Below are 27,118 nucleotides of genomic sequence, written 5' to 3'. Positions count from 1 at the left end.
GACATCGCATTCCTTTTGTTTTCTAGGAATCTGACTCCGGCACGGAGGGGAAACCACAGTGAAACGATTTCAGTCTGGGGCTCTGATTGAACAAACTGAAAGTATGAGGGCGGTTGTGGAGGGGGGACGGAGAAAGAGAGAGAGAAGGGGAAAAGAATGATGGATAACTCGCAGCAGCCAGCCAGCCCTTTCATTCCAAACCTCTCACCCCTCCCTTTTTCTCCTTCCCCTCCCCTCCTTTTTCCACACTTGGTTTGGCACACACACCAGATCCCATGTCCAGATCAAAGCCAAGTGGGGGAAGGATCCAGACCGGTCCACTTGGCTGCGATCTGGTTCGTTAAAAAAAAAAAAAACAACAGCTTGGGAGACGCAGATAAAATCACGGTGGGGGGAAAAGGGAGCTTGGGAGCCCTCCCTCTACGAAACAAAAGCGAAGGCTCACTCTCTTTTAATAAATAAAATCACCCAGCGTCTGTCTGTGATTAATTCAGCACAGCACGCTTTGCAGAAAAGCTTTGAATGGATTGTCCGTGGGCATGTGCCCAATTCTCCGTGGGGTCTGAATTTGCCTGTTTCCAAATCTCCCATTCTTGAGACCACAACAGATGTCTTCGTAGGCAAACCCAAACACATGCACCTGGAACTAAGCCAAGTCCAGGTTGCCTGCAGGATGCGGGCTATTTGACCCCTGCCAATCGGGTTTCAAGCTTTGCCGTGGGACTGAAACCGCCTTGGTCACGCTAGTCGATGATCTCCGGCCAGCTAGGAACGAAAACAGTTTTCTGGTCCTGCTGAATCTTTTGATCCTGTCGACCACGGTATCCTTCTGGACCGTTCTAGGAGGGCTGGGAGTTCGGGGTACTGTTATGCAGCGGTCCCGCTCCTTCCTCCTGGGTCATGTCCAGAAAGTTGTGGTGGGGGATAAATGTTCGGACCACAATGTACACATGTTATGTCACATGGCAGTAGGAAGATGTGAGGTCTGCCGCAGCTGCAGGGACACCCGGCAGGGCCTGGTGGAACCCACTGCAGCCATGCGAAGGCCCGCCGGGGGCCGCCACAGTAAGGCCCTCCAAGTCCCATCCCCTCAATATTGGGGGGCCTTAACCCCGTCCCAAGACCAGATCCTCAATCTGCTAAGATGGCACATGCTTTGCACTCTAGTACTTGCCCAAATGGTGAGGGACATGGGTGACGCTGTGAGTTAAACCACAGAGCCTAGGGCTGGCCGATCAGAAAGTCGGCAGTTCGAATCCCCGCGACGGAGTGAGCTCCCGTTGCTCGGTCCCTGCTCCTGCCAACCTAGCAGTTCGAAAGCACATCAAAGTGCAAGTAGATAAATAGGTACCGCTCCGGCAGGAAGGTAAACGGCGTTTCCTTGCGCTGCTCTGGTTCGCCAGAAGCAGCTTAGTCCTGCTGGCCACATGACCCAGAAGCTGTACGCTGCTTCCCTCGGCCAGTAAAGCGAGATGAGCGCCGCAACCCCAGAGTCGGCCACAACTGGACCTAAAGGTCAGGGGTCCCTTTACCTTTACCTTACTTGCCCAAATAAGAAAGCAGACCCTCTAAGTGTCCCTATTTCCCAGGGATACTCCGGGATTTACAGAAGCCGCCCAGGTTTCTGATTTGATCCCGGAATATCCCGCTTTTCATTAAGACGGCTCTATTTTCATTGGAGAAATGTTGGACCATTAGGTCCAGTCGTGGCCAACTCTGGGGTTTCAGTGCTCATCTCGCTTTACTGGCCGAGGGAGCCAGTAAATGTTGGAGGAGATGGTAATAATAATAGTAATAGTAATAGTAATAGTAATAATAGTAATAATAATAATAATTATTTATTATTTGTACCCCGCCCATCTGGCTGGGTTTCCCCAGCCACTCTGGGTGGCTTCCACAAAGACCAAAAATACACTAAGATGTCACACATTAAAAACTTCCCTGAACAGGGCTGCTTTAAGATGTCTCCTGAATGTCAGGTAGTTGTTTATCTCTTTGACATCTGGTGGGAGGGTGTTCCACAGGGCAGGCGCCACCACCGAGAAGGCCCTCTGCCTGGTTCCCTGTAACCTCACTTCTCGCAATGAGGGAACCGCCAGAAGGCCCTCGGCGCTGGATCTCAGCATCCTGGCAGAACTATGGGGGTGGAGACGCTCCTTCAGGTATGGCATAGGACGTCTCTATTTCCATCGAAGAAATGTTGGAGGGTATGAAAAATGCGGGCAAAGGTTACTAAATGCATCAACCGCTAAGTAATTAAACCGTTTCCCCCATCAACAGATGGAGAAGAATCTGCCTGTTTCCAAATTCAGGGCGTGTAGCCCAAATTCAGGGCGATCTCGTGGACGAAACGAGGCAGCCCCCACCCCCCCGCAGTCCCCAGGGAAGTCCTGAATTAAGCCTCGTGTCCACTTCCAAGCCCAGGAATCGAGGATCGTCACCGCTTCCTCCTTCCAGGCTGGGGCAGGCGGTTAGAGACGAAAGCATAACTAAATCCAGATTATTTCTGGCCAGCCCGAGGCAAACTGACATTGGGAGAAGTTCCAGGGCAGGGGCTCGCTGGGTTCCGGGGCACCCGGCCAAACGCAAATGTTCTTAACTGGCTACAGAATGCGAGGAAAGCGGGGAAAGGTTTTGAGGGGGGAAACACACACACAAAACGTGAAAGCCAAGTTTGGGAAGTCAGAATCAAGTGCTCCAATTGTAGCACGAGGAGGAGGGCAGGGATATCCTATAGTTCCCTCTTAGAGCATGATTGGGGGGGGGATCGTAGGGTGGGTTTTGGGGATTTCACGCACACACCCCGTGAATTTAAGCAGCAGCAAAATCTGGATCCCTTCAGAAATGCCTCTCACACGAGGCTATGGAAAACAGACCTGAAATTTACGGCATGTTCCTCAATAAAAGAAAACTACAGTGGTACCTCGGTTCTCAAACTTAATCCGTTCCGGAAGTCCGTTCCAAAACCAAAGCGTTCCAAAACCAAGATGCGCTTTCCCATAGGAAGTCATGCAAAATGGATTAATCCGTTCCAGACTTTTCTAAAGGACCGCTAAAACAGCCATTTAACATGAATTTTACTATCTAACGAGACCACCAATCTATGAAATGGAAGCAATGATAGATGTACTGCAGTCACACAATCATTCAATCAGTTGGCAGCTGAACTGGGTTCCACACAGTCACAAAACAAATCGAAAAAGTCGCAAAAACAAAAACGCAAAATAAATAGCAAAAACAGACAGACCTCAGCGTAACACTCAAATCGGAAGTGTAACACTCAAAACAGAGCACATTCAGCTTCCGAAAAATGTCCGCAAACCAGAACACTTACTTTTGGTTTTGCAGTGTTTGGGTTCCAAGTTGTTTGAGTACCAAGGTGTTTGAGAACCAAGGGACCACTGTATATGAAAATGATGTACCAGTGGTACTTAACTCCAGTAGAAATAGCAAAAATGTATAGAACAAGTACCACTAATCCAGAATGCGGCAGCTAGACTGGTGACTGAGAGTGGCCACCGAGACCATATAACACTGGTCCTGAAAGATCTTCCCAAGACATTTCTGAGCACAATTCAAAGTGTTGGTGCTGACCTTTCAAGCCCTAAATGGCCCAGGGTACCTGAAGGAGTGTCTCCACCCCCATCTTCCAGCCCGGACACTGAGGTCCAGCTCCGAGGGCCTTCTGGTGGTTCCCTCACTGCAAGAAGTGAGGTTACAGGGAACCAGGCAGAGGGCCTTCTTGGTGGTGGCACCCGCCCTGTGGAACACCCTCCCGTCAGATGTCAAGGGAATAAACAATTACAGTGGTACCTTGGTACTCCAACAGCATGGCTTCCGAAGAAACTAGCTCCGAAATGCTGCAAACCTGGAAGTAAGTGTTCCAGTTTGCGAACGTTTTTTGGAAGCCGAACGTCCGATGCTCCTACAGCCAATCGAAAGCCACGCCTTGGTTTTCGAACCATTTTGGGAGTCGAACGGACTCCTGGAATGGATTAAGTTCGAGAACCAAGGTGCCACCGTATCTGACTTTTAGATGGCATCTGAAGGCAACCCCGTTTAAGGAAGTTTTTAATGTTTGATGTTTTATCGTGTTTTTAGTATTCTGTTGGGAGCCGCCTAAAGTGGCTGGGGAATAAAGAATGAGCTATGGCTCTGTACAATGCCTTTTCTGGTTCTGTAACTTGTTGTGGTCCCCCATGCATGTTCCATAGGCTGCAGAAATGGGCAGTACAGTGGTACCTCGGGTTACAGACGCTTCAGGTTACAGACTCCGCTAACCCAGAAATAGTACCTCAGGTTAAGAACTTTGCTTCAGGATGAGAACAGAAATTGTGGTGTGGCGGCAGTGGGAGGCCCCATTAGCTAAGTGTTGCCAGTCGCGTAGCGTGGGTTGTCAGCACCCGGGGCAAGGCAAGTAATTTGTGCCCCCTAACCCGTGGATTTGCGCCCCCTAACCCTAACCCCCAGATGTTGCCCCTGGTGTGGCCGGCCCCCCCTGCACCCCCCACGCTATGCCACTGAGTGGTGCTTCAGGTTAAGAACAGTTTCAGGTTAAGAACGGACCTCCAGAACGAATTAAGTACTTAACCTGAGGTATCACTGTATTTACCACTGTAAAGCAGAGACATCATCTTGCCGACAAAGGTCCGTATAGTTAAAGCGATGGTTTTCCCAGTAGTGTGATGTATGGAAGTGAGAGCTGGACCTTAAAGAAGGCTAATCGCCGAAGAATTGATGCTTTTGAATTCTGGTGCTGGAGGAGACTCTTGAGAGTCCCATGGACTGCAAGAAGACCAAACCTCTCCATTCTGAAGGAAATCAGCCCTAAGTGCTCACTGGAAGGACAGATCCTGAAGCTGAGGCTCCAATACTTTGGCCACCTCTGGAGAAGAGAAGACTCCCTGGAAAAGACCCTGATGTTGGGAAAGATGGAGGGCAGAAGGAGAAGGGGACGAGAGAGGACGAGATGGTGGGACAGTGTTCTTGAAGCTACCAGCATGAGTTTGACCAAACTGCGGGAGGCAGTGGAAGAGAGGAGGGCCTGGCGGACACGACTAAACAACAACAACAACAACCACTGTATTTGCACAGATGCTGATGACCTTCATCTTCTGGCTCACAACGGCTTGGAAGATCCGTGGGCAGTGGGACCTTTGTGAACTTAGACCCCATCCCTGCTTCATGGGGCAGCAGACAGGATCCCGACGAATGTTGCTGCTCCCTCTCCAGCTCAGTGGAATCCGATTTCCTGCGAGCACCAGGCAAAGTCTCTGCTTGTGTCCAACAGGAAAAGCAAAAGACCCCGAAAGCGACAGGCTGCGCAGACAGGCTCTCTCCGACTCTCCAAGCAGTGACCTCATGCTAGATTAATGTGGAACAGCCTGGATTGATGGTGCTTGATGGAGGAGGCCAGGGGGAGAGGAGGAGGAGGAGGAGAAGGGGGAGATTTTGCAGCTGAGATGTTCATAGTCCTGTCCCCCCCTGCACTGTGCAACACTTGGGGTCTTGCAGGATCCTGATCCCAGGATCTGGTCTGAAGGCACTTCAGCCTTGCTGAAGCTAAGCAGGTCCCAGATGGGTTGGTTCCTGGATGGGAGACCTCCTGGGAACCACGTGTTTGCTGCCCTGGGGGGTCCCACGACGGAGGAATGGGGTAATAAAATTATCGGCCGTGTTGCAATGTTGATTGAGTTAAACAGACGTACACAGGAGGGGGAAAGTCGCAGAGGGTGCCACTAAAATTCGGGACACCAAGGCTTGCCACTCATCTGCATTGAACATGTAAAGCACTATAAAGGTAAAGGCACCCCTGACCGTCAAGGGACGCGGGTGGCACTGTGGGTTAAACCACAGAGCCTAGGGCTTGCCGATCAAAAGGTTGGCGGTTCGAATCCCCACGACGGGGTGAGCTCCCGTTGCTCGGTCCCTGCTCCTGCCAACCTAGCAGTTCGAAAGCACATCAAAGTGCAAGTAGATAAATAGGTACCGCTCCGGCGGGAAGGCAAACGGCGTTTCCGTGCGCTGCTCTGGTTCGCCAGAAGCGGCTTAGTCCAGCTGGCCACATGACCCAGAAGCTGAACGCCAGCTCCCTCGGCCAATAAAGCGAGATGAGCACCGCAACCCCAGAGTCTGCCACGACTGGACCTAATGGTCAGGGGTCCCTTTACCTTTACCCCTGACCGTTAGGTCCAGCCATTTGTTAAAGGTGCTGGGAATTGTAGCTTGGTGAGGGGCGAACTACAGTTCCCAGCGTTATTTGGTGGGAAGTGATGTGCTTTAGACTTACGGCATGTTCCACCCGATCAGAAGGTCGGCAGTTCGAATCCCCGCAATGACAGGGTGAGCTCCCGTTGCTCAGTCCCTGCTCCTGCCGACATAGCAGTTCAAAAGCACGTCAAAGTGCAAGTAGATAAATAGGTACCACTCCGGTGGGAAGGTAAACGGCGTTTCCGTCCGCTGCTCTGGTTCACCAGAAGCAGCTTAGTCCTGCTGCCACATGACCGGGAAGCTGTACGCCGGCTCCCTTGGACAATAAAGCGAGATGAACGCCGCGACCCCAGAGTCGGTCACGACTGGACCTAATGGTCGGGGTCCCTTTACCTTTTTTATGTAGGTCTGCGGCAGAGTGCACAAACTTCCTGGTTTCACAAAACGCTTTCGCCTGATGAAGAGCTTTGTGGAACCCTGAGGCTGGCGCCCACGAAAAGTTCCCAACTGCTTAGGAAAAACCTCCTCTCCGGCCTTGGGAGCACAGGCAAGCGGTGGGGGTTTCGCCACCGCCCACCAGACTTTCCCTTTACCCATTTAAGGGGAACAATAGACAGGCCAAATTGGCTTTCTCTCGTCTTTCATTCATTCCTCTCTCCTTCCCACTGCAAGGCCCTTTGAAGTCGAGGGATGTGTTATTAATTTCCCCCCTCTGCCACCCACAGCCTTTCACGCCTGGGAGTCGAGGAGCTGTCATGGGGAGGGGAAATTGGGGGGCGGGTGAAGGAGGGAAGGAGGCAGGTGGCTTTCCGGGGTCTCCAGGCCCAACAGAACCAGGGGGCCAAGGAGACATTAGGGAGATGGCAGCCCCTGCTTTTGAAAGCCCACAACCACCAGCTAAACCCCTCCACCTTATGCCCCCCCACTGCCTTCAACCAAGCCTTGAAGTTAAAAACTTTTGGCTGAAGAATGCAGCCTCCCTCCCTCTCTGCCCCCTCCTCTTCTCCCTCCTCCCCACCCAGCACCCCTTCTCAAGCTGCAAGGACCTCCCCCTGCCCGATTTGGAGGTCTCTCTCCTCCTTTTCTCCAAAAAGGCTGCGATTCCCCCCCCCTCTTTCTCCCCCCCCCTCCTGCCCGGCTCAGAACTTAAACAAAGAAATCCACGGCTCATCTTTGGAATTCTAGGACCAAGAAGGTATCTGTAAAACTTCTATCTATTCTTTTTGTTTAAAACATCGCTCCAGATTATTGCAATGGTTTTTGGTTAGGGGGGTTGTTGGCGGCGGAGGGGGGACGGGACGGACACCCGCCAGGAAAACTATTCCAGTGACTTTTGCAAATGGGGCGGGTGGGTTTCCTTTGCAGCTCTTTGCTGCGCCGTCCTTTGTCGCCCCTCTCCCTTCTCTCTGCGCCCCCCCCCCCCCCGTTTTCTTTGTTCACTTCTGACATTCCTCAGCCCATAGTCTTTCTTCCTCGATCCCACCCAGGTGAAGGCTAGCAACCCAAGAGACCCCCGCCCTCGAGATCCCGTTCTCTCCACTTTTGGGGGATGAGTTGGGGGTGCTTTTGGGAATGACAAGAAAGCACAATTCTCTCACCCCCCCCCCAACTACTCAAAACTTTGTAAGGGGGCTTCGAAAGAGTTTCCCACGGACACCTAAAAAAGAAACCTCGCGCTCGAAAGCGGAATTTTCCGTCTTCTTGTCCCGGATCGCAGGAGTGAGTCTGTCTGCTTTCCAAAAAAAATAATAATTTTATTTTTTTAAAAGCCAGCCTCCCTCTCTCGTCCTCTCCCTCCCCGCACCACTGACAAGGAGGTAGATTCGGTTCTGAGTCTCTTCCGGACGTGATCGCGGAGACCTAAGCGGAGATTTCGAATGGGGATGTGGCGGGACACAACCGCTTCCCCCGTGCAAGTCCATCTGGACGCGCGTCGTGCGCCCTGGCGCACGGCTCCCATTCATTGCGCGGGGAACTCTTGTGCCGGCGTGTGCGTGTGTGCGTGTTGCTCGCTTGCGTGGAGTTCCTGCATGCCCTGCCTACCTTAGATTGCTCTGGGGGTGCCGCACCCACACCCCCATTCCCCGTGGTGGCCCCGGTTCGCGCCCCCCCCCCCGAGCTCTGGAGCAGACAAACGCAGCGCATAGCCGGGCAAGGCAGATTCAGAGGGGTCTCTTTGTTCCTCTTCATGCTTCCTCCCCCTGCTAATTTTTAGGAGGGGGGTGGGTTAAGCTTTCTCACATGTTGCTCCGAGAGCCTCTGGCATGCCTACCCCCCCCCCTCGGTGCTGCTGGGAGAGGTTTGCAAAATGGGTGACACCTCCCCCGGTTCCCCGAGAGTTGTATATGTGAGAACGGTTCTGTTTGCAACTTGAATAAAATATTTGGGGGGGGCAGTTAAGCCCCGCCCTGCATGATATGGTGCACGCGCACCATTGGAACGGCAATCCCCGTTAACTTTGGGGCCCCCCGGCACCCTCAAATATTTTATTGGGGAGAACCGAGGCGTTGCCTTCTATGGTTTGCGACACCGACTAGTTTTGTTTCGGCGGCGCGTTCTTGTTGAGTTGGGGGGGAGGGAGGAAAGGTTGGGGGTTTGATGAGGATGTTGGGGGGTTCCCTGCTTCTGATGAGGGGCGTTAAAATGGGTTGCACATCAGGAGCAAAGTTCGTGGGGGGAGAAAGGAGCTCCGAGGACATTCCTGCGCTCCTGCTCTGACCGCCAAACGCCCCATATGTCCAGGGTGACAGAGTGGGGAGATTCGCACATGACGAGGCGCCCATGTGTGGAGTGCCATTGCGGATCAAACTGGAAGAGGGTCATAGCCCAGTATATGTGTGTGTGTGTGACTCAAGAGGTAGTGATTTTCATCTCAGCATCTCTAGAAAGCAGTCACCAGGACCAACAATCTGACTCGGTCTAAGACAGCTTCTGAATCACTCAGGAGGACTAAAACATAGGTAGGCAAACTAAGGCCCGGGGGCCGGATCTGGCCCAATCGCCTTCTCAATCCGGCCCGCGGACGATCCAGGAATCAGCGTGTTTTCACATGAGTAGAATGTGTCCTTTTATTTAAAAGGCATCTCTGGGTTATTTGTGGGGCCTGCCTGGTGTTTATACATGAGTGGAATGTGTGCTTTTATTTAAAACGCATCTCTGGGCTATTTGGGGTGCATAGGAATTCGTTCATTCCCCCCCCCCTCAAAAAAAAAAATAGTCTGGCCCCCACAAGGTCTGAGGGACAGTGGACCAGCCCCCTCCTGAAAAAGATTGCTGACCCCTGGACTAGAATCTTAGGTTGCTCCCGGACAATCTGTTCCATGAGCATGCAGCCTGATAAAATAATAACATGACATAACAATAACAACAACAACAACAACAACAACAATTTATACCCCGCCCATCTGGCTGGGCTTCCCCAGCCACTCTGGGTGGCTTCCAACAAAATATTTAAATACAGTAATCCATCAAACATTAAAAGCTTCCCTAAACAGGGCTGCCTTCAGATGTCTTCTAGCATCGTTCAACTTCCTCTGTTGCCTTCTGGTTGGGCTCATTGCCAGCTCTGCCTCCTGCAGCCAATCGGAAGCCGCGCCTTGGTTTCCGAACATTTTGGAAGTCGAACGGACTTCTGGAACGGATTCCGTTCGACTTCCGAGTTACCACTGTAGTAAAATCATTTTATTTATTTTATTTTTTAATAATATTTATTAAAAATTTTCCAGAATAAAAAGGAAAGATAGCAAGAAAAAATGAAAAAACAAATATGATTTACACTTGGTTTCAGTGGCATCTTTCCCGGACTTCCCCCCCCCTCCCCCTCTTGTATTCCATTTCCCTTAAATTGATTCCACAGATTCTTACCCCAAATTTTAAAACCTTATTTGTAATTTTAAATAACCCATTTATTCCAAATTAATTTATCTTATTTATCTTAATGAACCATTTCTCCTTATATTTTATATAATTCCCTAAGATCGACCCCATTTCCCTTCCATGAATTCCCCTATTTTCAAACAACAAACATGAAAAAAGAAAAGAAAGAAATAATATATAATTTTACAGCCTTTGGATTCCAAATCTCTCTCTCTCCCCCCCCCCATTCCCCGGTTCCAATCCCCAAAGTTCATCCATTGTCTACTGCCAGCCTGGTGTATCCACGTCTATATCTCAACTCCACTTTGCCGTCTTTTGATAGCTTTTAATTTCAGAAAGTCCAATCTCGAAAAAACTCTCAGAAAAAGTCATTGTTCTTCCATCCAGACCTCTATGTTTAAGAGTCTAACTTAAATTCTATTTCTTGGTCCTTTTAAAGTCTGGATGTTCCAAATACTCCGGCTTCAAATTTGGTCCAGCTCTTATTCATCAGGTTGCTTTTTCCTGTTCTGCTGCAGAAACCTTCTAATTCAGAAACTTCTTGTTCTCCACAGAGGCTTTTGTTATTCATAGTAAAATCATTTTAAAGTCCTCTTTCGTTGCAACTACTTCCCATTTCTGCGCATACAGAATTCTGGCTGCAGTGGCAGCAACACATAAACAATATAAGCACCATTTTGGGGGACCATAAGACCATCGTCTTGGCAAAGGCGATACCATCCTTTCACCTTCCTTTAGCATAGGCTTTGGCTCACTTCCTTGAGCAATCTTGGATTTACCGTACTCGGATTACTATGCACTGTCTCAGACAGTGGTTAGGGCAGTAGGTCAGGGCCTGGGTTCAAATCTCCATGTAGGTATGAAGATCCCTTCACTGGGACGTGGCTGTCGCTGTGGATTAAACCACAGACCCTAGGACTTGCCGATCAGAAGGTCGGCGGTTCGAATCCCCGCAGTTTCGGGATGAGTTCCCATTGCTCGGTCCCTGCTCCTGCCCACCTAGCAGCTCGAAAGCACCTCAAAGTGCAAGTAGATAAATAGGTACCACTCTGACAGGAAGGTAAACGGCGTTTTCGTGCGCTGCTCTGGTTCGCCAGAAGCGGCTTAATCCTGCTGGCCACATGACCCGGAAGCTGTACGCCGGCTCCCTCGGCCAATAAAGCGAGATGAGCGCCGCAACCCCACAGTCGTTTATGACTGGACCTTATGGTCAGGGGTCCCTTTACCTTTTACCTATCCCTTCGCTAGGTGATCTTGGCTGAGCCCGGCTCGCAAAGTAGTCTAATCTGCCCTGTAATATGGCTTCTCTCCCCCAACCCCCTAAGAAAGCTGAATTAGTTTTTTGTCTGGGCAATTAGTGTCGGAAAAAATTCAGCTTGCATCGAGACATTTTCTGATGCCCTAGAGAGCCATCTAATTTAGCATGTTTACTTTACTTGCATTTTGTAAACAAAGCTAAAAGCTATGGGGAGGGGGAAAAAGGCTTTGCGTATTATTGTTTGTGCAGTTGGAACCCATTCTTTGTTAATTATGACATTGATTCCTCCCCCCTCCTCCGGAAAAATTAACGGCTTGGGGAAATGTCCGGAAAATTCTCAGTTTGGGAAAAGCGACCACCCTGCATAATGAAGCCTAGCTCACAGGGTTGTTGTGATGATAAAACATACTGGTTTTTTTTGTTTGCAAGAGAAACTATAGTCTGTTTTATCATTGCAAACAAACAAAGCAGACTGCCTTTTCCCATGGGTACAGAGTCAAGCCATTGGGCTGTCTATACCACACTGAGGGTACTTGATCTTTCTCTCTCTCTCTTGGCTTAAGAGAGACCCCAATTGGTCTCTAGTACAAGGCAGGTGGCGCCGTGGGTTTAACCACAGAGCCTAGGACTTGCTGATCAGAAGGTCGGCGGTTCGAATCCCCACGACGGGGTGAGCTCCCGTTGCTCAGTCCGTACTCCTGCCAACCTAGCAGTTCGAAAGCACGTCAAAGTGCAAGTAGATAAATAGGTACCACTCCGGCGGGAAGGTAAACGGCGTTTCCGTGCGCTGCTCTGGTTCGCCAGAAGCGGCTTAGTCCTGCTGGCCACATGACCCGGAAGCTGTCAGCCAATAAAGCGAGATGACCACCGCAACCCCAGAGTCGGCCATGACTGGACCTAATGGTCAGGGGTCCCTTTACCTTTACCTTTACATGTCTCATTTAGTACAACCTGCAAAGCAGAAACCTCCATCATCCACATATCTTCCGAGGATGTCCGTTCTACTGTTGAACAGCTCTTGCCATCAGAAAGTTCTTCCTGGAATCTTCTTTCATGTAACTTGAAGCCACGGGTTTGAGTCCTCCCCTCCAGACCAGGAGGAAACAAGCTTGCTCCATCTCCCACGTGGCAGCCCTGTAGATACTTGAAGATGGCTCTCATATCTCCTCTTTTCCAGGCTAAACATGCCCAACTCCTTCAACCGTTCCTCATCAGGCTTGGTTTCCAGGCCCTTGATCATCTCAGTCACCCTCCTCTGCACACCTTCCAGCTTGTCAACATCCTTCTTAAATTGTGATACCCAGAATTGGACACAGTATTCCAGGTGTGGTCTGACCAAGGCAGAATAGAGTGGGACTATGAATTCCCTTGATCTGGACACTAGAACTTCTGTTGATGCCCCCTAGAATAACATTAGGGTTTTTTTGCTGCTGCATCACACTGTGGACTCATGTCACCAATTTTATACCTGCGCAGCTGGGTTTTTTTCTGTTTAAGTGTAAACTCTGACATTTGTCACTCTTGAAGGTCACCTTGAATTCTGATTCTGTCTTCTGCGGCGTCAGCTACCCTTCCCAGTTTAATAATATTATTAATAATAATAAATTTTATTTATACCCTGTCCTCCCCAGCCAAGACAGGGCTCAGGGTGGCTAACACCAGATATAAAACAATTGATTGATATACAGTGGTACCTCGGGTTAAGTACTTAATTCGTTCAGGAGGTCTGTTCTTAACCTGAAACTGTTCTTAACCTGAAGCACCACTTTAGCTAATGGGGCCTCCCGCTGCCGCCGTGCCGCCGGAGCACGATTTCTGTTCTCATCCTGAAGCAAAGTTCTTAACCCGAGGTACTATTTCTGGGTCACCTGAAGCGTATGTAAGCTGAAGCGTATGTAAGCTGAAGCGTATGTAACCCGAGGTACCACTGTACAACTTAAAAATCAAGATTAAAATACAACATTAAAATGCAGCCTCATTTCAGCAGAAACTCAAGAACTTTGTGGGGGGATGAAAACGTCAAGTCTTCACCAAGGCTAACTGTCCAGACTGGTCCCCAAGTAGGAGTTCCATCATAGAAGGAAAAAGGAAAAAAGAAAGAGGGGGAGGGAATCAAGTTGATTCCAAGTCAAAAGCCAGGCGGAACAGCTCTGTCTTACAGGTCCTGTGGAAAGAAATCAGATCCTGCAGGGCCCTGGTCTCATGAAACAGAGCGTTCCACCAGGCCGGGGCCAGTGTTGAAAAGGCCCTGGCTCTGGTTGAGGCTAATCTGACTTCCTTAGGGCCTGGGACCACTGTTGTTGTTGTTTAGTCATTTAGTCGTATCCGACTCTTCGTGACCCCCTGGACCAGAGCACGCCAGGCACTCCTGTCTTCCACTGCCTCCCGCAGTTTGGTCAGACTCATGCTGGTAGCTTCGAGAACACTGTCCCACCATCTCGTCCTCTGTCGTCCCCTTCTCCTTGTGCCCTCCATCTTTCCCAACATGAGGGTCTTTTCCAGGGAGTCTTCTCTTCTCCTGAGGTGGCCAAAGTATTGGAGCCTCAACTTCAGGATCTGTCCTTCGTGTGAGCACTCAGGGCTGATTTCCTTCCGAATGGAGAGGTTTGATCTTCTTGCAGTCCATGGGACTCTCAAGAGTCTCCTCCAGCACTATAATTCAAAAGCATCAATTTTTCAGCCATCACCCTTCTTTATGGTCCAGCTCTCACTTCCATACATCACTACTGGGAACCGGGACCTCTAGGGTGTTGCTATTTATGGACCTTAAGGTCCTCCGTGAAAGCGAGCCAATCTGAAATCAGCTGAGGAGGGTATCCTGATCGGCACCCCCCAGGTCAGATCTCTGCTGTTCTGCCTTCGCAGGCAAGCGACTTCCCCATGCCTCACGCCATCTCTGTTGCGGTCTCTGTCTCGCTGAGTTTTGGGCATTAAGCCCCTCTCAGATTTCCTTTCCTTGGGAATCCAACCGAGCCAGAGCTGCGATGATTGACTGGAATGGCCATTCATTTTTTCGTTTCCTTTCTTCTTACAGCCACTCTTCCATGCTCCCTGTCACGTTAATCCCAATTCAGAGAGGCGCGTCGTGAGCTCAAAGGGATTCCAGAGCAAGATAAACCAGGGGAGAGTAGCGGAGATGTTTACTACGGTTGCCCAAATTGGGAAGAGGGAACGGACAGGCATGTCTTGAGCAGATAACCAGAGCTTCTCAAAAATGCGTTTGACTGTGATAGTGGTCCCACGTGACTGAGAGCGCCTGATGAGATCCATTTAAGAGGGGGATGTGGGTGGTGCCGTGGTCTAAACCACTGAGAATCTTGGGCTTGCCTATCGGAAGGTTGGCGGGTCGAATCCCCACGATGGGGTGAGCTCCCGTTGCTCTGTCCCGGCTCCTGCCAACTTAGCAGTTCGAAGTATGCCAGCACAAGTAGATAAATAGGTACCGCTCTGGCGGGAAGGTAAACGGCATTTCCGTGCGCTCTGGTTTCCGTCACGGTGTCCCATTGCGCCAGAAGCGGTTTAGTCCTGCTGGCCACATGACCTGGAATAATAATAATAATAATAATAATAATAATAATAATAATAATAATAATAATTTATTTATACCCCGCCCATCTGGCTGGGCTTCCCCAGCCACTCTGGGTGGCTCCCAACAAAATATTAATAATAATAATTTTTAAAAGCGATAAAACATCAAACATTAAAAGCTTCCCTAAACAGGGCTGCCTTCAGATGTCTTCTAAAAGTCTGATAGTTGTTGTTCTCTTTGACATCTGGTGGGAGGGCGTTCCACAGGGAAGGTGCCACTACCAAGAAGGCCCTCTGCCTGGTTCCCTGTAGCTTTCCTTCTCGCAATGAGGGAACTGCCAGAAGGCCCTCGGTGCTGGACCTCAGTGTCCGGGGAGAAAGATGGGGGTGGAGACGCTCCTTCAGATATACTTGGAAAGATGCCTGCAGACAAACGCCGGCTCCCTCGGCCTGAAAGTGAGATGAGCACTGCAACCCCACAGTCGCCTTGGTCTGGACTGAACCATCCAGGGGTCCTTTACCTTTTAGCTTACCATTTAAGAGAGAGAAAGAGAGAGACAGAAAACTATATACAGTGGCACCTCGGGTTACATACGCTTCAGGTTACATACGCTTCAGGTTACAGACTCCGCTAACCCAGAAATAGTGCTTCAGGTTAAGAACTTTGCTTTAGGATGAGAACAGAAATTGTGCGGTGGCAGCAGGAGGCCCCCATTAGCTAAAGTGGTACCTCAGGTTAAGAACGGACCTCCGGAACGAATTAAGTTCTTAACCCGAGGTACCACTTTATACGAAGAACTGTAGAATTGTAGAGTCAGAAGGGACCTCATGAGTCATGTAGTCTGACCTTTGCAATGCTGGCGACTTTTGCCCAAGGTGATGCTCAAACCCATGTGCCTAAGAGCATCATGCTCTACCAATTGAGCTAAATGATGATATGTGACTTAGAGGGCCTGATGAGATCAATTTGAGAGAGAGAGAGATATGCTTTAACCCTAACCCTGCTTTGCAAGCGGTTGGACTAGATGCAGACCCCCAAGTATCCCTATTTTCCAGGGACAGTCCCGGATTTACAGAAGCTGACCTGGTTTCTGACTAGAGTGCCCTGCTTTCCCTTAAAGGTAAAGGGACCCCTGACCATTAGGTCCAGTCATGGCTGACTCTGGAGTTGCAGCGCTCATCTCGCTTTACTGGCCGAGGGAGCCAGCGTACAGCTTCCGGGTCATGTGGCCAGCAGGACGAAGCCGCTTCTGGCGAACCAGAGCAGCGCACGGAAACACCGTTTACCTTCCTGCCAGAGTGGTACCTATTTATCTACTTGCACTTTGAGGTGCTTTCGAACTGCTAGGTTGGCAGAAGCAGGGACTGAGTGACGGGAGCTCACCCCGTCGCAAGGATTCGAACCGCCGACCTTCTGATCGGCAAGCCCTAGGCTCTGTGGTTTGGACCACAGCGCCACCCGCGTTTCCCTTAGGAGGTCCCTATTTTCATTAGAGAAATGTTGGCAGGTAGGGAGTTTTGCAACCCTTGAAACAAGGAGATGAGTAAGTATACAACCAGTGCTTTTTAATTGGGGCTTCCTCCCAGGGAGGAATGGGCGAATCTCTCAATTTCTGTTTTTCTCTGTTTCCCATTTCTCCACACTTTAAGTTAGAGATGTCCTACGTCCGGAATTTCTTGGACGCAGCCAGAATACGGCATTCAGAAACAGTCTCTGGGTGAAAATCGCTGAAATGTCTGGGAAAATCCGGACGTATGGCAACCCATGTCGGAAATCTAGACTTTTGTGTCCAGATTTTCACTTTTTTTGAAATGTGGCAACCCTGCTTTCAGTTCGGTTATCTGTATTTTCACATCAGTCTGCAAACTTTTTTTTTTGTTAAGTCCTCATAAAAACCCAGCACCCCTCTAGCAACATTGCTACTGAAAATGCACGCTTCTGCGAATAAATTTCTCCCGGTTATAGTGCATTATTGCAATAAGGTTATAAATGCAAGTAGGTGCATTTCTAAGCATGGCTGTACACATTTACTTAACGGGAGATGTGCATTGCAAAATTCAGCAAACTGCGAATTTTCGCAGGCTAGCAATGTTTGTGCCTTGTTTCAGAAAATGCAAATTATAGTCTGTTTGCTTGTAACTGCAATCTGAATTGAGTTTCTCAGCCACCTCATCATGCACAGAATTGCAGGCGAAGACTCTAAGGCAGTGTTTCCCAACCTTGTGCCTCCAGCTGTTTTTGGACTACAATTCCCATCATCCCTTGCCACTGGTCTTGCTAGTCAGGGATGATGGGAGTTGTAGTTCAAAAACAGCTGGAGGCACAAGGTTGGGAAACACTGCTCTAAGGGGCTTGAGATGCCCTTTGTTTCGGATGCCATCCAGGTTGTAAACTCGTTGGGTGGTCTTCAGGTGGAATAACAAAGCGCCTTCCAGCTGGAATGTAGGCTCAGGAGGGGTTGGGCCATATGGCAGGAAAATACTAGGCTGGGTGCTTAAACCCAGGCACATAGGGAGTTGCTTTAGAACAGCTCAAAGTATTTGTCCAACTAGCCCCTACTGCAGCGCACTCTACGTGGGGCTACCTTTGAAGGTGACCCGGAAACTGCAATTAATCCAGAATGCGGCAGCTAGACTGGTGACTGAGAGTGGCCGCCGAGACCACAAAACACCGGTCCTGAGAGATCTGCATTGGCTCCCAGTATGTTTCCGAGCACAATTCAAAGTGTTGGTGCTGACCTTGAAAGCCCTAACCGGCCTCGGTCCTGTATACCTGAAGGAGCGTCTCCACTCCCATCGTTCAGCCTGGACACTGAGGTCCAGCTCCGAGGGCCTTCTGGCGGTTCCCTCATTGCCAGAAGTGAGGGGCTTCTCGGTGGTGGCGCCCGCCCTGTGGAACGCCCTCCCTTCAGATGTGAAGGAAATAAGTAGCTAACCTATCTTTAAAAGACATCTGAAGGCAGCCCTGTTCAGGGAAGTTTTTAATATTTAATGCTGTATTGTTTTTAATACTTGATTGGGAGCTGCCCAGAGTGGCTGGGGAAACTCAGCCAGGTGGGCAGGGTATAAATAATAAATTATTATTATTATTATTATTATTACTACTACTACATATTGTCTGCTCTGACTGGCAGCTGCTGTCCAGGGATGCAAATAGAGGACATTCTGCACTTGGAAATGCCAGAGATCTTCTAAACCCAGGCATATAGGGAGTTGCTTTAGAACAGCTTGAAGTATTTGTCCATCTAGCCCCATATTGTCTGCTCAGACTGGCAGCCCCTCTCTGGGGATGCAAATGGGACATTCTGCACTTGGAAATTCCAGGGTTCTTCTGCATGCAAAGCTGAGCTGCAGCTTGTCCCAGATAGCAATAATTCGCAACAAAAATGCTGATGAGTTTTCATGAGGATGTTAATAATAATAATAGAAAAATAAACCATCAACTAATGTGGCGCTGTGGGTTAAACCACAGAGCCTAGGACTTGCCGATCAGAAGGTCGGCGGTTCGAATCCCTGTGACGGAGTGAGCTCCCGTTGCTTGGTCCCTGCTCCTGCCTACCTAGCAGTTCGAAAGCATGTCAAGTGCAAGTAGATAAATAGGTACTGCTCCGGCGGGAAGGTAAACGGCGTTTCCGTGCGCTGCTCTGCTTCGCCAGAAGTGGCTTAGTCATGCTGGCCACATGACCCGGAAGCTGTACGCCGGCTCCCTTGGCCAGTAAAGCGAGATGAGCACTGCAACCCCAGAGTCGGCCATGACTGGACCTAATGGTCAGGGGTCCCTTTACCTAATGTAGAGATGTAGAAATCTAAACTGAATTTAAGGCTGGGCGAATGAGAAACAGGACGAAACCCAAACTGGCAGATCTGCCAAATTCCCTAGTTAGGGTCTTTCCCCCTGAACATTGCTCCCTCTTGCACCACCTGATTTCAATGTCAAAAGTTAATTTCACAATCAGAGTGTGGGTTGTTTGCCACAGGCTTCTGCCCCTTTGCTTCTTTCCCCTTCCACATGGCAGATGTGCAGTCATGCGCATTGATGTGCTCCTATGTGCAGCAGGTTGGACTAGATGACCCCGGGGTCCCTTCCAGCTAATCTTGACTCCTTTTCTGATTGCAATGAGACCCCTTTGTGCGGCATTGAGCTGGTATGTATACAGTGGTACCTCGGTTTACATACGCTTCAGGTTACAGACTCCGCTAACCCAGAAATAGTACCTCGGGTTAAGAACTTTGCTTCAGAATGAGAACAGAAATTGTGCTTCGGCAGCGCAGCAGCAGCGGGAGGCCCCATTAGCTAAAGTGGTGCTTCAGGTTAAGAATGGACCTCTGGAATGAATTAAGTACTTAACCCGAGGTACCACTTTATATGCTCCCACACTCTGGCAAAACACCACACCCCAAAACCATCTTGTTACAACCGTATTTGTTGTTGTTGAGTCGTTTAGTCATGTCCGACTCTTCGTGACCCCCTGGACCAGAGCACGCCAGGCACTCCTGTCTTCCACTGCCTCCCGCAGTTTGGTCAAACTCATGCTGGTAGCTTCGAGAACACTGTCCCACCATCTCGTCCTCCATCGTCCCCTTCTCCTTGTGCCCTCCATCTTTCCCAACATCAGGGTCTTTTCCAGGGAGTCTTCTCTTCTCATGAGGAGGCCAAAGTCTTGGAGCCTCAGCTTCAGGATCTGTCCTTCCAGTGAGCGCTCAGGGCTGATTTCCTTCAGAATGGAGAGGTTTGATCTTCTGGCAGTCCATGGGACACTCAAGAATCTCCTCCAGCACCAGAATTCAAAAGCATCCATTCTTCGGCGATCCATTCACCTGCGGAGCTTGCAGCCGGGGCTGCTGCAACAAACAGCCATGCAAGCCTTTGGGAGGCAGAGATGCAAGAGGGCATCAGAGGAGGGAGTGAAGGAGAGAGGGATGGAGGCCAATGTTGCCCACAACACCCCTGACCATCCTTCAAGGCACCCCAGGGTGCCACTGCTCAATGGTTGAAAACCAGTGGCAAAGCTACCTGCTCCAACACGTGGAGCAGCGTACATTCAGGTCCTGAAAGACCTTCATCAGCTCCCAGTACGTTTCCAAGCACAATTCAAAGTGTTGGTGCTGACCTTTAAAGCCCTAAACGGCCTCGGTCCTGTATACTTGAAGGAGCGTCTCCACCCCCATCATTCAGCCCGGACACTGAGATCCAACACCGAGGGCCTTCTGGTGGTTCCCTCCATGCGAGAAATGAGGTTACAGGGAACCAGACAGAGGGCCTTCTCGGTGGTGGCGCCCGCCCTGTGGAACGCCCTCCCACCAGATGTCAAGGAAATAAACAACTATCCGACTTTTAAAAGACAACTGTTTAGGGAAGTTTTTAATGTCTGACGCTGTATTGTTTTTAATATTCTGTTGGAAGCCGTCCAGAGTGGCTGGGGAAACCCAGCCAGATGGGCAGGGTATAAATAGTAAATTATTATTATTATTATTATTATTATTATTATTATTATTATTATTATTGTTACATGTCTCAGGTTGAATGGCGCGCCACCCGCGGGGTGCATGGCGCGCATCCTGGGGTGTGCGCGGCGAGCGCCGAATGTCCCAGGGGGTGGGGGCTGCTGCGATGTCACCCCCCCCCAATGGCACCTGAGGCAAACCTCTCCCCCTCCCCCTTCGTCCGCCAGTGTCCTAAACCGCGGTTTGTTAAACCATAATGAACCATGCATTGCATGTTTTTGCCAGCGATTTTATCAACACAGAACCGAATTGTATATTGATTCACGTCAACATTCCTCTCTCTTTTCCGCCGTGTGTTTATCGATGCACAGATGTGCATGATTAAGGAACTGCTGAGAGGGAAATACATGCATTGTACAAGATTTGGAATATATATATATATGCAACAGGAGCAGATTCCTCTTCTATGAGTTCCACTTCCAAAGCAAAGCCAGTTATTTAGATAAGACAAAGGCCACAGCAACACCACATATTTAAAGCACTGCAAGGTCACTTTAAGGGACGCGGGTGGTGCTGTGGGTTAAACCACAGAGCCTAGGTCCAGTCGTGCCCGACTCTGGGGTTACGGCGCTCACCTCGCTTTATTGGCCGAGGGAGCTGGCGTACAGCTTCCGGGTCATGACTAAGCCGCTTCTGGCGAACCAGTGCAGTGCACGGAAACACCGTTTCCCTTCCCGCCAGAGCGGTACCTATTTATCTACTTGCACTTTGACGTGCTTTCGAACTGCTAGGTTGGCAGAAGCAGGGACCGAGCAACGGGAGCTCACCCCGTCATTGCAGGGATTCGAACCTCCGACCTTCTGATTGGCAAGTCCTAGGCTCTGTGGTTTAACCCACAGTGCCACCCGCATCCCACTAAATATATATATAAATATCATGGACCATGAAGCACTTGAGAAGTTCGGGACCTTATCTGATTTCTTTTCCCTTCCAGCTCAGAAAAGGAAGCTCTGATTTCCTGCTCTTGGGCTGCAGAGACCCTCCCGCTGGACCCAAGGTGTTGGTGGCCTGATTCCTTGCACCCATTATGGGACCCTTGTGGGTGACCCGCTTCCTCCTGGGGTGCACGTCCCTTGCCTTCTACCAAGAGTTCGTCAGTGGACAGCATGATGGAGACCTCCAGCCTGACAGATTTGCAAGCAGCTACGAGAGCAAGCCCCCGAGCAGAGTGAGGCGAAGAGGCCACGACACCTTGAGAGGGTAAGCCATGGGTAGGCATACTAAGGCTCGGGGGCCGGATCCGACCCAATCGCCTTCTAAATCCGGCCTGCAGATGGTCCGGGAATCAGCATGTTTTTTCATGAGTAGAATGTGTCCTTTGATTTTAAATGCATCTCTGGGTTATTTTGGGGGCCTGCCTGGTGTTTTTACATGAGTGGAATGTGTCCTTTTATTTAAAATGCATCTCTGGCTTATTTGCAGGAGGCGGGTGGCGCTGTGGGTTAAACCACAGAGCCTAGGACTTGCCGATCAGAAGGTCGGCGGTTCGAATCCCTGCGACGGGGTGAGCTCCCGTTGCTCAGTCCCTGCTCCTGCCAACCTAGCAGTTCGAAAGCACATCCAAGTGCAAGTAGATAAATAGGTACCGCTCCGGCGGGAAGGTAAACGGCGTTTCCATGCGCTGCTCTGGTTTGCCAGAAGCGGCTTAGTCCTGCTGTCCACGTGACCCAGAAGCTGTACGCCGGCTCCCTCGGCCAATAAAGCGAGATGAGCGCCGCAACCCCAGAGTCGGCCACGACTGGACCTAATGGTCAGGGGTCCCTTTACCTTTACCTGGGTTATTTGTGGGGCCTGCCTGGTGTTTTGACATGAGTAGAACGTATGCTTTTCTTTAAAATGCGTCTCTGGGTTATTTATGGTGCATAGGAATTCGTTAATTTTTTTTCCTTTCAAAATACAGTGGACGCTCAGTTTGCGAACATGATCCATGCGGGATGCACGTTAGCAACCTGCAGTGTTCGCAACACGTGTCTGCGCACATGCGGGTTGCGATTTGGTTCTTCTGCACATGCGCAAAGCGCAATTCAGTGTTTCTGCGCATGCGTGAGCGCCGAAACCCAGAAGTAACCCATTCCGATACTTCTGAGTTTCGGCGTTCCGCAACCCAAAAAACCACAACTTGAAGCGGCTGTAACCCGAGGTATGACTGTATAGTCTGCCCCCCCCCACAAGGTCTGAAAGACAGTGGACTGGCCCCCTGCTGAAAAAGTTTGCTGACCCCTGTATTAAAGTGGACAAATGCACTGTCTTTTCCACGCCGCTGGCGACCGGGATACAGGAGGGCAGCTTCCGATTTCAGCGGGGAACGGACCATTACATCACGGTCCTCAAAGAAACAAGCGGGTTTTGTAGATCGCGCATGGTGCTGCGGGCAGGAGCGCCAACCTAGCTCTGCCACAACTGTGGGTGCCCAGGGCCGTGAGTGCCATGGCTGTGGCACCAAAATTTGTGGGTGCCATGCGCGTTTCCCAGTCTGCCATCTGACTATTATATTCCAAATCTCTTGCCCAGTGCGTCATGACTGAATGTGTTTTAAGCGTTTGTAGAATCATAAAAGCGGGATGTGGGAGGCGCTGTGGGTTAAACCACAGAGCCTAGGACTTGCTGATCAGAAGGTTGGCGGTTTAAATCCCTGCGACGGGGTGAGCTCCCGTTGCTCGGTCCCTGCTCCTGCCCCCCTAGCAGTTCGAAAGCACGTCAAAGTGCAAGTAGATAAATACCTTCCGGCGGGAAGGTAAACGGTGTTTCCGTGCGCTGCTCTGGTTCGCCAGAAGCGGCTTAGTCCTGCTGGCCACATGACCCGGAAGCTGTACTCCAGCTCCCTCGGCCAATAAAGCAAGATGAGCGCCGCAAGCCCAGAGTTGGCCATGACTTTACCTAATGGTCAGGGGTCCCTTTACCTTTACCTAGAATCATAAGATTGCCCCTTGGGCAAGAAAGCTGGGCAGAGTGTGTTAAAAGCATTAAAGGAAAACCAGCCGTTAGATGGAGGCATCAGAATCCATTAATAAACTTGACAGACATGATTGTGGGTGGTTCATCCTTTGCAACAAAAGGCGGCTGTTTGCCTTCCATTTGGTTCTGCAGCTGGCGAGGCGTCGTGTGATCTGCTCTCTTCTTCGCCCAAATGTTTTTGCGCTTAAATTGATTCGCTGACCATTTCCTGCCTGGGTGTCTCGTTCCCCCTGCATTCTGTCGCATTTCTGGATTGCTCCCTGCAAAATACAGCGGGACCTCGGTTCTCAAACTTAATCTGTTCTGGAAGTCCATTCCATAACCAAATCGTTCCAAAGCCAATGTGTGCTTTCTGATAGAAAGCAATGCATAATGGATTAATCTGTTCCAGATTTTTTTTTTTTTTTTAAAAAGCCCCAAAACAACAGTTTAACATGAATTTTACTATCTAACAAGACCATTGATCCATAAAATGAAAGCAATAATCAATGTAAAGTAAAGGTAAAGGGACCCCTGACCATTAGGTCCAGTTGCGGACGACTCTGGGGTTGCGGCGCTCACCTCGCTTTACTGGCCAAGGTAGCCGGCGTACAGCTTCCGGGTCATGTGGCCAGCAGGACTAAGCAGCTTCTGGCGAACCAGAGCAGCGCACGGAAACGCCGTTTACCTTCCCGCCGGAGCGGTACCTATTTATCTACTTGCACTTTGACGTGCTTTCAAACTGCTAGGTTGGCAGGAGCTGGGACCGAACAATGGGAGCTCACCCCGTTGCAGGGATTTGAACCACCAACCTTCTGATCGGCAAGCCCTAGGCTCAGTGGTTTAACCCACAGCGCCACCCGTGTCCCATATATTTCATTTAAACAACCTTAAATCAATGACTTCCCTTCTTCTCTTTCCATACTTCCTTTTGCATACCATCCATCTCTGCATATTTTAAACAAACTAAACCATTCCGTGTTCCATTGTTACATCCATCAAAACTTATCTGCACTGTTGAATTTATCTTAATGCTACCAGTGTTTTGAAATGTGCACCATTTTCACCCATATAATCAGTAAACATTCTCCAGTCTTTTTTTAAACGTACATCCTTCTCGTTCTCTTGTTCCATATGTTAAATCAGCAAGCTGCACGTCTTCCATCAGTTCAAGTTCTTTGGCTGGGACCTTTTTGGTTTTCCATTTTGGGGGCTAGCAAATCACGGGTGTCAAAAAAGACTATTTATTTCTGCTACTGATGCGGCCGCCTATGTTTTGATGAATTCTTCTTCCTTGTAGGTTTTTAAGCAGAGGTTTGCAGGCCATCTGTCATGGATTACAACCTGCCAACCTAGCAGTTCAAAAGCACGTCAAAGTGCAAGTAGATAAATAGGTACCGCTCCGGCGGGAAGGTAAACGGCATTTCCGTGCGCTGCTCTGGTTCACCAGAAGCGGCTTAGTCCTGCTGGCCACATGACCCAGAAGCTGTGTGCCAGCTCCCTTGGCCAGTAAAGTGAGATGAGCGCCGCAACCCCAGAGTCGGTCACGACTGGACCTAATGGTCAGGGGTCCCTTTACCTTTACTAAATGAAATGTAAATTAGAAAAATCTAAAAAAAACCCCAACTATCTCTATCTATCTATCTATTTGCGTGGCTATTCCCTCCACCCCACAGGAGAAACGAATAAAGACACAGGACGCGAGTATTTTAAGTTAATGGGCGAAAATGGCCACAACTTTATTGATTACAGGTAAGAGAGGTATTGGCTTTAGGCATTGGCCCTAACCGACTATCCGGTTCTAACCGGGAAGGGTTAAACACCAACAGGGGGAGCTACCCGAGATGCATATCCCTAGGCGCTCCCCGAGGGGTTACCGCTCGGGGGCGCGCTTTAGGCCCTAGCCTCCGTAGGTTTCGGACGAGGCGTCGCCCCTCAGAGTCCTTTAACGAACTACCCTTCAAGCATTGGGGGAGGTGATGGCGCTCCTCCCCCCCGATCTCATTTGCATGACAATACCCCGGCCAATGCCTACCGCCAAAACCGAGGAAGTTGTGACGAATTGCTAAGAGGTAGGCGAAAAAACCAAGTGGCTCCCGAACCAGCCAATTAGCCAAATGGAAAAATTCCTACCTGGCCCCAAGCAGTGACCAGCCGAAGCCCCTAGCAAGGTCGATGGCAAACCTAAAGGTGTGGGCGGGTGGGAAATCGCGCTCGCTGCAAGGAAGGAAAGGGGCGAGCCAAGGGCTGCCCCGACCTTATGTGGCCTCTGGAAGGCCCGCCCCTGCCGCCAGCCGATTGGCTGGCGTGCGGGGTGTGACTGGGGAATCCCTGATTCCCACGAGGCTGACGCCAGCCCCGCGGGAGTGTGTGGGAGGTGTCGTGAGCCCGCAACCCCACCCCCTCATGAAGATCGGTAGTGGCACTATCTATCTATCTATCTATCTATCTATCTATCTATCTATCTATCATCTATCTATCTATCTATCTATCTATCTATCTATCTATCTGTAAGGAGAATCCATCACCTCCCAAGGGGGTCCGTTTGTTTTTCTTTTTTATAAAGAAAAAATGACATGCAAGGGGGAGAACTTTGGATTGGAGGCGGACAAAAATAGACAAGGAAATGGATTTTTTTTCATCCCTCGCTGGTGGCTGGAGAGGCAGTTGGTGTTTGCCATTGCACTCGGACGTAAGGTCGCATCAAGACCTTATTAGGACATCCATGCCTTGTGACCACAGAGCCTCTGCCTGTACTATAGATAAAGGTAAAGGACCCCTGGACAGTTCAGTCCAGTCCAAGGCGACTGTGGGGTTGCGGCACTCATCTCGCTTTCAGGCCGAAGGTGCCGGCGTTTGTCCGCAGACAGCTTTCTGGGTCATGTGGCCAGCAGGACTAAATCTCTTCTGGCACAATGGGACACCATGACGGAAACCAGAGTGCACGGATACGCTGTTTACCTTCTTGCCGCAGTGGTACCTATTTATCTACTTGCACCGACGTGCTTTTGAACTGCTAGGTTGGCAGGAGCAGGGACAGAGCAACAGGAGCTCACCCCGTCGCGGGGATTCGAACCGCCGACCTTCCGATCGGCAAGCCCAAGAGGCTCAGTGGTTTAGACCACAGCATCCTTTACTATAAGCATGTTCTGTCGTTCTTGGATGCTCGTGTTTGTGAGAGAGAACCCCCCTCTTCCTAACCCCCACCTCCAGCCCATAATGTAAACATATAGCAGATGTATTGATACAAGAACTCCAAGCAAAGGTATGTCTGAGGCTGAGGTCCAGCCCACACACATCTTGGGACAAAGCCTCGCTGGAACTGGTGCCTCTCGCTTCCCGGCGAGCATTTTCAGGGTCGTGCTGCTGTGCAACGACTCGTTCCCAAGCCTTTTCTTGGCTCGGAGGTTAATCCCCGTTGAGTTTGAGGAGGTTTACTCCCAGGTAAACATGGGGAGCCTTGCTGTCAGGCGAGTCTGCAAAGCATCGCGAGCTAAGTCAGCCGATCACAGCTAGGGATGTAGGAGGAATTTGATTCCAATTGCATTTGAAGGCCTGGTTTACTCTTCCCAAAACATTGTTGTTTAGTCTTTTAGTCGTGTCCGACTCTTGGTGACCCTCTAGACCAGAGCACACCAGGCACTTCTGTCTTCCACTGCCTCCCGCAGCTTGGTCAAACTCATGCTGGTAGCTTCGAGAACACTGTCCCACCATCTCATCCTCCGTCGTCCCCTTCTCCTTGTGCCCTCCATCTTTCTCAGCATCAGGGTCTTTTCCAGGGAGTCTTCTCTTCTCCTGAGGTGGCCA

At 50.1% G+C, this 27,118-nt stretch overlaps 1 protein-coding gene across 3 annotated transcripts in view; it reads left to right on the top strand.

Moving 5' to 3' along the window:
• The first annotated feature begins 7,317 nt into the window (after positions 1 to 7,317).
• The window catches only part of FBN3 (fibrillin 3), a 179,171-nt gene continuing 159,370 nt past the window's right edge, over positions 7,318 to 27,118 (top strand). For all 3 annotated transcript variants that reach the window (XM_079960394.1, XM_079960393.1, XM_079960391.1), the window contains exons 1-2: positions 7,318 to 7,405; positions 21,312 to 21,577. In XM_079960394.1, the coding sequence (XP_079816520.1) occupies positions 21,405 to 21,577 (173 nt within the window). In that variant the 5' untranslated portion in view covers positions 7,318 to 7,405; positions 21,312 to 21,404. The remainder of the gene's footprint in view (positions 7,406 to 21,311; positions 21,578 to 27,118) is intronic.

Source organism: Podarcis cretensis (assembly GCF_951804945.1).
Source record: "Podarcis cretensis genome assembly, chromosome: 18".
Classification (NCBI taxonomy): Eukaryota; Metazoa; Chordata; class Lepidosauria; order Squamata; family Lacertidae; genus Podarcis; species Podarcis cretensis.
The sequence above is the reverse complement of the archived record's forward strand: the minus strand, read 5'-3'. Positions and strand labels throughout refer to the sequence as shown.